General features: G+C 40.5%; 1 protein-coding gene across 1 annotated transcript; it reads right to left on the bottom strand.

Moving 5' to 3' along the window:
* Positions 1-3,452: 3,452 nt before the first annotated feature.
* Positions 3,453-12,795, bottom strand: ZCCHC24 (zinc finger, CCHC domain containing 24; the record flags this gene model as incomplete). The annotated part of the gene is made up of 2 exons (XM_010132484.1): positions 3,453-3,566; positions 12,631-12,795. Coding segments are annotated over 2 exons (279 nt in total), but the record flags the coding sequence as incomplete, so codon positions are not given.
* Positions 12,796-13,069: the final 274 nt, after the last annotated feature.

Raw genomic sequence — 13,069 nt, 5'->3', positions numbered from 1 at the left:
TAAGAAATATTCCTTCTGTGCCATTAACTAAAAGCCAATGCTCATAAGCTATTACACTTTACTTTTGTGGATGTGTTTTTCCAGCAACCCACAAACTATATACAGACGAGTAAGGAGCAAACGCCCAGGGCCGAATGCTACAATCCTGTGAGTAAACCTCACACAAGGAGGGACAGAGAAACGCTCCCCTCATGCAAGCCTGGTGCTGCCACCTTAACCAGGCATCAGCTAATTAAGAAGATGAGGTTCCAGCCCTGTACAGTGAGGACAGAAGAAAGGGAATGCCCCACACAGGTGAGGGGAAGCTGGAGTTCAGCCCCATGGCTGAAGGGGAGGGAGGGTTGTGGCCACTCCTCAGGGACCCTGGTCACTCTCCCTCCTCACACCAGTTTTGGCAGGGACGGCAAGGCAGGCAGGCTTCTCCCAGCCCTGGGGTGCCCGGGGCCTGATTGTGTCCGCATCCCTCGCAGGGATGGGCTTGCAGTCTCTGAGTTAGGCAGTACAAACCATGGCAGTGTTGCTCCTTGATTTTCCACACGTTTTGTTCTTTATCTACTATTCTTCAACATAAGCACAGGGAAAAATCTGTTCTCCTGCTTTTTATTTCAAATATCCTAATATTAGTTAAATACTTTGTCTGCTGCCTAGGAAAATATCAATGATATAAAATACTGAATTCTCACATGTATGCTCTTAAAAACTATTTTTCTACACCTATAAACATTAATCGTGTTAAAGTCAATCATGTGTATTTTTAGTACAACCTAAAAATCCTTAAGCTAAAGGCATTATTATGCAGTGTTGAATCTGGATAAACAATATTTAACAGGGCACTGTCATGGAAATAGCAACAAGTGCATATAATGGTATCTTTTAGTTGACCTTCGTTCAGAACCTGGTGGTGTGCTGTATATTGATGTAGCTATATCAAAGGATGTGCTATTTTACTGATATAGTGGTTATCACAAGATGGAAGTTATCTCGACACTGAAAAAAATGGTTGATACCAGCATCTTAGTTTAAGAGAGAAAATAAAGTAACATTTTCCTGTATCTTCATCTAAGGGGATTTCTCTACATGTCCTTTAGGTGGACGTGAAACGTAATTTTTTTGTTCATGTACTATCAAGTGCTCAAGAGGAAAAAACAGGTCTTGTTCAGTATGTGGCTCTTTCATGCTTGAGACAAACTATTGAGATTAATCCTAGAGGTCAAGCTTTGAAAATCCACGCCTAGATTTGCCTGTGTATTTTCCTATTCTTATTTGTAGGAGCAGATTCTTTGTTTGGAGAATTTATCTCGAAATTAATTTCTGAGTTTGTGCAAAAGAATGTGTTTCCATTTGAAAATGCTAAAGCTGTATATCTTCACTGAGGCAACTGAACTGTTATTAGTGTTAACTTTCAGTAATGTTAATTTCAACTATTTTAGTTGATGGAGTTGCCAACTGGGCAAAACCAGTTTCAAAGTGATTAATGTAGTAAATGCTGTTTTAGCGTTACATAGCACTTTTCATCCAGTGATGTCAAAACACTTACACATACTAAGTAAGCCTCACAGCTTTCCTGTGAGGGAGGTATACTAAAGTATTTTTATCCTCATTTTGCAGTTGGGGAAACTTGTGACTTGCCAAAAATCAGGGAGCCAATGGAAGAGTTGTGTCAGACGCCAGGAGTCCCAGTGTTTATCCACTGCTCTGACCAGTAGGCTGGATCACTTGGGCTACCCATAAATAATGAATTTTGCAAGATATGTACGTGACACTACCACCAGAATAAGCATAAACAATTTCACTCTGCTTATAGCAAAGCAGGAAAATGGCAAAAGTTTCAACCTAGAGCAAATCTGTAAAAAGCTTCACATTTCCTATAGGAATGCTCACTGTAAGTTTTCAATTTGCTTTACGAGAGCTTGTCTGTACATACTAGTAACATCCTGCTATCACTCGGCATAAAACCCCCCTCTGTCTTGGTGTTACGGAATTAATTCTCAAAACAAATTTAACTCACGTTAAGTTATTTAGGATTGGAAGTATTTCTGCTAAGTACCATTCACGTAAATCAATCTTTCTAAAGGAAGCTTCATAAAACCAGAAATTGTTGATTGGAAAAAAAAAAAAACAACCCACCCCTCAAACAAATGTTATCCCTGTAATTTTTTGAGTGAATGCTGCAAGTGAATTGCTTGTCGTGTCCTTTTGTCAATGTACTCTTCTGTAGATTTACAAACAGGATACTGTCTCAAGGTACTTTCAGTTCGTATTTCCCAATCCCTGATGAGACACTTCTTTGCAACAGGATGCCCCTGCACAAAGTTCTACCTGAAATAGGACAAAGCAATATAACTCCTACATTTCTCCTCAGGTATGTAGGTGCTTCTGGAAGACATAAAGAAGGAAGGTTATAGTGTTCTCCATGCCTCAAAACACTCCTATGGCTAACAAGTTTTATATTATAATAAATTGGTACAGTAGAAAACAGGACATAAAAATATTTCCAGAAAGTGGCTTTAAAACTATTATAAATAGTAAGTTTGGCTAATCTTTCAATTAAGGATTTTGGGGACAGTTTAAATATTCTTATCCCCTCTCGTTCACAGTAAATTTAGTGTGCTTGTGGCCTAATGAAGAACCCATACTCATACAGGGGCCGTTTCAGTGGGATTATATGACAAGAGAAGGATCTGTTAGTCGCACAAGCAGGCCAGTTTTTTCTCCTCCAAAACCGTTGTGGAATCCTTCCTGATGCTCTGGGTCCCATTACAGCATTCCCTTTCTACCAAACCCACACCCTCAAACAATTACTCACTTTTTTTGCCACATCCTGCAAAAATGACTTTGCTTAATCCCTGGCCCAACTGATGGTAACAAATAGAAAAAGTCCAAGAAAGCAGCAGCACAAAAGTCTCAGACCCTCCAAAACGGGGAATATCATTTTCCTTCTCTTATGCTGTGGCTTTTTTCATCTTCCTTTGTCTTGTCATATAATAGGAATAACGATCGTGTTATGGGCGAGTGCTTGCAATTAGCTGCCCCACAGTTATTAAACCTCTGCAAAAGCCTTATATATAAAATATATTCCTTGTGAATATTATACCTTGCCTATTAAATAGTACTTCATTTCACCTGGCCATGATATAGGGTCTGTGTAAACAATCAGTAGAACCTGGTGGTTCTGTTGTGAACAACTATCAGTAACACTTTATGTATGTGTGTGTACATATATATAAATTTACATATATATGTATGTGTATAAATCAGTCCTGTAAATACCTATGTATGCGTGCGCATGCACAGGAAAAATGTTACATTCTATTAATGGTAAGGCATATTATTAGATAGGCAATATTGGCAATTATTTTAGCTTTTATCTTGATTTGTTGTGTTGCTGTTGATCGCATGCTGCCAGAGGATCTTTAAGGATGATGGGGATGGGAAGAGGCCACTTCAAAGGTTTATTGCACACGGCGGCAGTAGTAGCCCAAAACTTTGCACTTCTCACACAGATGCTGAGGATGTTCTTTGCTCTGATCTGAAACATCCAGGCCATCCGGCTTTTCCAGGGGTCTCTGTAGTGAAGAGAAATCGCATTAGGTCCAAGGTTTTGTCACTTTTACTATTCATTATGCATGTGAAGCTTACTTCTATGTTTAACTGAGCTTTCTCCTAGTAATTACAAAGGTAGTGTCTGTCTTTCCTGAAGGAATGAAGTATTTTTTCAGCTCTCCACTGGTTCAGAATGGCCTCATAACTCAATGCCATTCTTTTTCATAAAGGTGGTGGTAACTTTACTATAGACAAATCACTGAAAGACTGACTTGGAGACTATATTTATAAAAGCAGTAATACAGAAGAGTCTGCTCTCTTGGCTGCAGTAACTGAGATGTCCCAAAGGTATTAATACCTCAGGCATGGGAATCCCATCACCCAGCAATGCCAGCAGGGTTTACCAATGTTAGGATTAGCTGCTACATAAAGAAAACTGCCTTTACCATGCACAGATATTACATAGCTAAATGAGGTTTTCCCAGGACTGAATCCCATATTTCTGAGGCTGAAACTTTTGAAGTAGAGGAGCTGCAAAGCTATTAATAAAAAACAAAACCCAACCTCGCAACTCAACCCTGAACCTGAGTAATAAATTGACTATGTATTTTTAATAATCTTTGTGAAATCACAGGGTTGGAGATATATTTGGCTAAGCAAAAGAATGAAGCTGCTTTGGTTTTAGCAGGTCTTTGTTCTTTAATTTTCTATGACATGTAAAGGGTTTCACAATCATTCTGAAAATAAAATACACATGTTAAATACTGCAATAACATTAAGTATTTGGAAAGTCTAATAGCTGGAGAGGTGAAAGATATGAAGTAGAACATCATAAAGTGCATAATTTGTTTGAAAAATAAAAAACAAAAACAAACAAAATTTTCTAAGCCAAAACTTCTCTTTTTCTGAAATGTACCTGAAAGACTATTTCATTGCACAGTGCCTTCCCATGAAGACAGCGGTTGTTCTGTGGGACTGTGATAGAGACAGCATGTGGTGTGAAATCTGTAAACAAGTCAAACTTCTTACTGTTCTCACAGGGATACTAGACTCTTGCTTATCTCTTCAAAATATGATTCTTGGAGCAGGGACTGGATAAATATACATTACAGAATTAATGGCCCTTTATCTTGTCACACCTTCCCTAAACCCTAAGGACTTTTCTTTATCTGTAAAATCTTAAAGTACACCTGATCATCTAAATTTTCATTTTTAAGTTCTTAATTTCAAAGCCACTCACTTGAGATCCTGTGGATAGGAAAAACAGAGACATGCAAAGCTTTTTTTTTTTTTTGGCTAGTTAAAACTGAAAGAACAGCTCAGAACAGAAAATAGAAAGGTTTCTCAGTTCTCTGAATAGCTAAAATGAGAAAACATATTCTATTATCCTGAACAAGGGGTGTCTGCAAATTCTTGCTTGGTTGTATTGGACTGCAAGTACAACACTGACTGCACAGCTAGTCAAAACAATAAATGGGAGTAATTCAGTGGTGATTCCCAATGATTTGTTACCAGTTCAACGTTGTTACTCATGTCATCATCGACGTTTCATCTGCCCTGGGCCACAAATTATATATCTTTGAGTCTAACTTTATTTACAATTTGATTACAAATTGGATTCCCTGCATCATGTAGGGGCTAAGGAAGGTAGATGGATCCCTCATCTCCTCTAAATCCTTGAACCTTCCTCTGTAACCCCACTGAGCTTTGAATGACTTGCTGGAAGTCAGTAAATTAGGATTTGAGACCAGAACCAGCAATCCTGTTTGTAGGCGTGCAACACAACCACTGGTGCAGGCGGTTCTGCCACAACACAGACAAATTGAATAAGCTTACTTGGTCAGAAAAACTCCCCTTCTGCCTTTTCTACCACTTACTCCCCCAACATGTGCCTACAAACTCTCTTCAAGAACTTGCATTACACAAACGTAGTCAAAGATAATGCTCAGGTTCAGGGGTCCTCGAAGTTAATTAATACTCCTCAACAGAGAACCTGGAGTTTTGACACACTGCTCTTAAAACAGGCTATTTGACTCAGCTCTGATTGCTTCTACGTGCTAGCTGTGCTCTGATTAAAGAGGAAAAAATACAGCAGTTATGTTTATTGATATAAGCCAGATTTTTTTTTAATACGCAAGGCCTTGGGAATCATTTTTCCTGGAAATAGTGCATAGGACATTGGGAATGCCTTGAAGTGCCAAGAGTTTTTGGACAGTTTTCAGAAACAATAGCTCTCCATGGTTTGCTTTCCCCCCGTGTTGATTGAGCTCAGCTTTTTGGCCTGCAAAGCATTTTGATTTCAGAAGTGTTATTGTTACCAGTGTGTTTTGACACAGGCTGGGGAGAGAGGGGTTATGAATGCAGGAAAGCAGGTTGCCAAGGGCCAGATGGAAGGAGTGGATCCGAGCAGAGGCCAGGCTATGTTTCTGGTGAGGCGATGGAGGGCTGAGGCTTTGAAACCGGTAGTGTGCTTGCGTGGTTTTTGTCCCCAAAAACCTTTGATCCAGCTTTTGCATAAAATTAAGTCCCAGTTGATCTCCATTTGCTGTTTTCTCGTCATGGATTTCTTGTAAGGCACAAACCCCTCCTTCCAACACCCTGAGAAGCAACTGATCTTGTTCTTGTCTTTGTTACTAATTGTGGAGGACTTTCAGTAACTTCACACCTTGCAACTTTTTTTGACACCTTGTTAAAAGGGTAGGATGTTAGACAGCCAAAGAGTGGTGTGTCCATCAAGGCTGGACTTCCTTGGCACAGGCTGACCTTGGACAATGCTCACCAGCTTTGGCCGGGTGGAAGCAGAGGGGAAGGAGATGTTGGCGCAAGAGGAGTGTGGCAGGGTTGGGCTGCTGCATGCTGCATATTAGTTTTGGGGAGTGCCTGAATTCTGTAGAAGATCTGAATAGCTGAGGAGGAAAGAGTTCTGTTGCTGCTGCTGAGAGGCTGGTAGCATGAAAACTTAGCCATGTGTTTGGAGAGGGTGTGGAGAAGGGGACAGCCTACTTGGCTGAAAAAAATAATTCCTTTCCTTAGAGGTGAAATGAAACTTGTAAAACAACAGGAAATCCCGCTATGTTTCTCTGGGAAAGGTATGCTTTTTTTCCTTTAATCGCGGAGTTTAAATAAAATACTTCAATTTTCATTGTTTGGTTTTTTGTTTTTTTTAAATGTAAGCATCCAGGATTTGGCAGTTCATATTTTCAGTAAAAACTACAGGGATGGGCACTCTTACACCCTTCGTTTTTCTGCATCTTTCTTTAATTTTCTCCTGGTAGTTGCTGTGTGGAAATAATCTTGTGCAGCTCCACAGGAAAGCATTTGGTGGCAGTAACTAAAGCTGTTGCCTCAGGGGAATGAAGCTGAAATAAATTTAAATTTATATAGCGATTCCTGTCCTGCAAATTAACTTTTGATCATGAACTATTGCTGTCCCAGTCTACACGTACTGAATGAACTCTGTATGCCCCATAAGTCGGTTAGAAACTCAAAACCCTCAAAACAAAAAGGTTGTCCTGATGAAGAGTCAGATGCCAGAGAAAACGTCACTAAGACATCCTTGAGGAAAATCGCCTCTACTAGAAAGCAGAATGGAATAATGTGGCTGGTCATGTTTGTATTTAGAAGAATGACATTTTATTTTTCTCTAAAACATAACAACTTGATTGCACCACTGATGGATAAATTCAAATGTAAGAAAACACAAATAATTTTCTGGAATCATTACTTCAAGTCTTAGTGCCACAAATGAGATGATTAAATGGCAGATTTGATACATGAATAGAAATGGATTCTACAACTATGACTGGTGGGATAATTGTTAGTCTTAAAGAAGCACAGCTAGCTACGTTTCTCTCAAGACACATGCTTTCATGAATTTGTAAATTTTGAGTCCAATAAAAATTATGCACTGGGGAAAAAGGATGAAATGCAATGTGCATTCTTGAGCAGCAGACTCTGCTTTTCCGACTGGCTGAGGGGAATGAGGACATTAATAAGACCCTCGGTTGTTACTGTAGATCAGTCAGGCAGTGATGAGAAAGCTACAGATCAGAGGCATGGTGCTCAGAGAGGGCAAGCAGCCTCTGTCAGCAGCATGCCTCTGGGACAGGCCAGCTAGGAATGAATAAGCCAAATGATGAAAATTTCTTTTTAAAGTTCAGAGAAGCAGCAGTCTGGGATGATCTGTATTCTCACAGACCATACAAGTACGGGCAAGCTGGGCATGGTTTATTAAATTTAAATTGGCCTGAAACTATTGAAAAGTTTATTGGGCTTGAGAGATCACATCCATCCCTTCCCATACTGAGAGAAGAGAGGGGATGTACCTGGATATGGGAAAGGTGATGGGACAACTACACTGCCCATGGAAGTAATAGCTTGGATATCACGAAGAACGTATTTACATATCAAATTATTTCCAGTCCACCAGTAAATTCCTGACAGCTGGAAGAAAATAGTGTCCCAGAAGACACGTCAGTCACCAGTTGGCTGGCTCTGCACCAGTGCAACAGCTGTCATCACAACAGCACTGGAGTTGGCCACAAAGTCGGAGAAGCAGCCTTGATAAGAGGCCATCCAGGAAGCAACCACAGGGACAGATGTTGCACTGTAGCGGGCAGGGGAAACAAACGAGAATCCAAAGCCCGGCCTCCAGGCTGTTATAGTGCCAAGAATGCTATAAGTGAATGCTGTAAGGACTGGCTCCATTGCTGGAACAGCATAAGAGCATGAACAACTACAAAATCCAAATTCCTTGGAAGAATAAGATGTAGGTTTAAGTTCCATCTGAGATGTCTGTTTATTTAGAGTAGCTAAAGTAACTACCCAGGAAACTACTTTTGGAATAGCCATAGAGCAGCTTCATCAGGGTAGTTCTTTGGTCTCCTACTCCTTAACAAGGCTTGGCTCAATGGGCCTCCAATTTTTGACCCACGTCCTGTGAATTTCTGTGAGCACTCCCACAGGGAGGATTACCACTTGGGGGATGTAGTGGAAAAGCAAAACAAGGAACACAATTGAGTCATGAAAACAAACATGCATGCAGAGCTTCCTTAGGATGAGGAACAGCTTTGTATCTCGGGTGCGAGAGCCAGCTGATTTCTAGCTCTGTGGATGAGTTGGGGGATGAATTGGCAAGCAGCTCTGATATCAGGCTCTTGTGTTACTTCTTATAAATACATGCTCCACCATCACTCTTAAATGCAGAGATTTAAAGCTGTATTCACAGAGCATGCTGAAGTATACACACAGCTGTAAAATCACCGAGAAGGCTTTTCCTGCGCCAGAGAGATTAAAAGCTCATTCTCACAGATAGGGTATGTGGAGTAAGAGCACAGGGCCGAATGGAGACGTTCCTTGTGGGGAATTGGCATGGGATCATTTCCTGGAGTGAAATGAGCCTCCAGGAACAAAAAACAGGTGGCGGGGAAGTGCGGCTGCTCTCCTCTCCAGAGACCCGCGAAGGAAAAGTATGCATACAAAATCATATGCATAACTGCACAAGCCATTCACAGACCCAGTATATGTGCTTGAACAGTTACTCCAGAGCTATCCAGAGTGGAGATTACTATCTTCAGTACTCTGATATTATTGTCTGAGCCAGCCACATGAGAGTACTCATGCATGAACCATCCCTTGTGAGACAATGTGGACAAGCCCTTCAGGACTAAAAAGTCCATAGATTGAGGAAGGCAACTGGGAAAGATGAAATACAGAGATGGAGATGGGGACTGGAGAAAAGGGCAAGCCTGGCCATTGAGAATAAAATTCACTTCAATGAATAGCAAGCAATTCTGAAATAAGGATTTCAGGTTTTTTCACCTAAATTGGACAAAAGCATCCTAATCTCCAGTACTCAGGGTGACATAGCAAGGCTCAGTGGCCCATGCGGTTATATTTCAGATATTGGAAAGAATCCTCAGAGATAGATCTATTTGGTGAGAAACAGGGCAAATGCAGAGATACTCACTTGGCTATACCAGAGGATGGGAAAGTATCCTTGGAGGTTGTTGCGTGTGTCTTGTCTACACCCACACCTTTCTGTAAGTGTCCTCTGCTACCCAGAATCAGTTGTGGAACAGGTTAGGTCCATCTGATCCGGTATGAGTTTTCATGCTATATATACTACTGTGAATGGAGACTTTTTATAATGGGCCCTCACCAGGGAAATGTAGTACCCGACTGGGTTTAGACATGGTCTGAGTTGTTTGAAGTTAATTAATTTCCGTAGTTATGGAGGCTTTTGTAACTTGCATAAGGATAGTTAATGGTGAGGAACCATCAGTGATTTTCCTCTGCTGATAAAATAACCTTTTTTTTTTAATAAAATTCAAGATACCTCTTTATTTGTTAAGTCACAATGGACACGTTCACCAAATGGTAAGGCAAGGAGTAAGAAAAGGAGATGATGAATTCCAACATACTGCACAGAAGAAAGATTGGAAGTAGAAATAATTTATTTCACTAGAGATAAACACTGTCCCGTCCTGGCCAGTCATCTGGGTTTTGTTATATTGGAAAAAAAAAATCCAGTTACAAATCCACTTGCACTATGATCACATCACATAGTGGGCTGACTTTGAAGTGAAAGACTAGACACTGCAAAACAGCAATATTGATTTCTTTTTCTTGAATGGAATTAAAATGGCACAATAGAAACAAGTCTTCTAGGGATAGGTAGCGTCTTTTCTTAGATGAGCTGTTTAAGTTGGAAAAACTATCAAATGGAAGATTCAGATGAGAGTGAAAACACTCTCATCCCATATAATAAAGGCAGTAGAAGCACATAATTAACTGAGGACATCCACTAATGTAGACGGGGGCGGGGTGGGGGGGGAAGTGCTTGCTGGAAACTTCTAGAAGTGCATAGCAACTCAAACATGAATGAGGACATTGTTGTAGGTGCCAACAATGTAATCAAAATCTAAAGAACAAATAGGAAATATATACTGAATATGCTATGGTGGTGTAGCAGTGTTAATTAAAAAAAACCCTACTAAAACAAACTTACATGCACAGTAAGTTTGGGGGTTTTTTACGCTTTAACTGTGCTTTTATAAAATACAGCCATTAATGTAAGAGTGCTGGAGAGGGGGCAAAGTGTATTTTCCGAATGTTGCAGAATAACACCACACAGGTAAATGTTAATAAAACGTTTAGAGATTGTGGAGCGGACCTGGATGCTTGGACAAAAAACAGGTATGGGTTAGCAAACACGGCTCTGTCAAGAAGCAGTGCTGACCTCACGCAGCTTGTTAGCTCTCGTTTGCTGCTGCCTCTGTGCGTGAACTGATGCTGTTTACTGTCTGGATTCTGTTGGTATGTTGAATCAGAAGCAGCATGGGGCACCACTAGAAGAATGAAAAGGGCTAGAAAGAATGATGAGAGTAATACTGAGAAATAGAAGTAGACCGACAAGCATCAACAGGATGTAAAATGTTTCAACTTGAGGTTTTAAGTTCCAATTTTGGGGAAGAGCACTAGCGACGGGCTGCAAGTTATTTATATCTGGTAGCCTAGCTAAAAGACACTCATGTCTTGAAGTTCTCAAATACCTGAAATACCTGCTGGTTGGACATGAACACATGGATAGATAAGAAGAGCAAAGCTCTTCTACATTCTGAGTTATGGTGGCCTTAGGGAAGGGCATGGAAACATAGTGATGGGAGTCAGTCAATATTCATCTGTCTTTTCATCGTAATAAAGACACAGTATCCTCCTTAATTATTTCTTTTTCCCCTGACACCTGCCTCCCTCCAAAATACCATGAAATGGTATGAAGTGTTCTTTATGAGCCCAAGGAAAGAGCTTTTTATAGGCATTTTGCAAGTATTTAGGTAACTAATGAGACACCTAACACTCGTGATGGAATTTCCTCTGCACCTACTGTAAGTACATCCAAACAGTTTACGTCTATGGTTTGAGCAGTCTCTCTGAGTGGGAGGCAGGTAACTTGACCCATGCAGAACTGTATTACTGAGATTCAGTTACGATGAATTGCACCTGAGACAAATCACAACTCCCAAACTCTTTTAAAATAATTCTCACCTTTTCCATTCACAGCAATTTTCTGCAATATTGTGAAATTCCCCTCAAGTTTTTTCATGATAGGCAAATTTATTTTCCATGGGGTTGTCAAAAGTGACTTTCTGCATGAAAATTCAGCTTTGACAGCCAGACTGTAGCCTGGTGTGTCAGGGAAACAAGGGGTATAAGCTCATGCGGTTGGTCTGTCTGTCTTCCTGTAAAGACTGCTGAACTGGTTGACTGCTTGAGAGCAATTCTGGGGGGATACAAGCAGGAAATGACAGTCAGTTTTCCCTTTGTGAGCTGGAAATGCAGGAAATTACCTCAAGGGATAGATGAAACTGCAATCCACAGGGAGCAGGGAAGAAGGCTGTGTGTAACACGTGAGCTACAGCTGACAGGAAGGCTGATACAGCTTTTCTAGTAGAGCTACTTAGATTTCACCCTTTCAGCTTAATAGAAGGTTTTCTCTCTAAGTTCTTTGCTTGTTATTAAGGAAACTGAGAAACTTGTCTTTAACCAGGTTGTCTTGCTTTACTGCCATTAACCATGGAATTCTGTAGGCAGGCATCTTAGTATTGTTCTTTTATCACTAACCTTTAATAAATAGACATAGCCTCTTGACCAAGTCCAATATTATTTCAACGGGTGAAAAAAGTAGTACACACGGGAAATAACTCCACTGACACCAGTGGAATGAAACGCTAAATTGGTGTAAATACGAATAGAATCAGAAAAACTAGGAGGCCCATTGCTACCCCTAAACTTGTTGCACTCCATCTCAGATTATAAGGCCCCATAGTCTGTTTTTTATCATAAAGGCAGGTAAAGATTTTTTTTTTTGGAGGTGTTTTTATTGAAAGACAGGACATTCAAATTTTCCAACTCTGATGGCTCCAGTCCGAATTTCCAGGACTGAGAACAGCAGCTTATCTGGGAAACGATTTTCTGTGGCACGTTCTGGTCCATGTTAAGTCCTGTTTAAGTCTTAGCCACACTTTACAAAGTCAAGAGCATTCCTAGTTCCAAGCCTGTATGCCAGCAGGTCTGCACTTATCCTACCTGTTTGTGAGGATAAACATTAATGTGGCACTTGATACATTCTTGTCCCATGTTAGCCCAGGAGTTTCCACTCATCCATTTTCTCTTGCATTTGGGGCACTTATATTCACCAAAGCAGCGTTTCTTGCCCTGGTATGGAGTCAGGCCTTCTCCTTTTGGACGAGCCTACAAAACAAAGGGAAATAACAATGAATTACCAAAAATGGTTGGAGGAGTAGTAGAAAAGTAAGGGTTTTTTTTTCATTGGGAATCTTTGGGCAAGATACTGGAGGCAGACATGAAGGTCATATCCCCTTAATAAGAAGTTCATCTGTTGAAGATAGATTTTAACAGTTCTAAGAGTTACTTCTGTAAGAATTATTCAAAATTTCAAGAACATGTGTAACACTTTGTCGCAGTTTGAGAAGAGGGGCATTCCCCCGTACCGAAAGGATGCGAC

This window comes from Buceros rhinoceros, unplaced genomic scaffold (assembly GCF_000710305.1).
Source record: "Buceros rhinoceros silvestris isolate BGI_N320 unplaced genomic scaffold, ASM71030v1 scaffold16913, whole genome shotgun sequence".
NCBI lineage: Eukaryota > Metazoa > Chordata > Aves > Bucerotiformes > Bucerotidae > Buceros > Buceros rhinoceros.
Note: the sequence above shows the minus strand (reverse complement) of the source record. Positions and strands in the feature narration are given on the sequence as shown.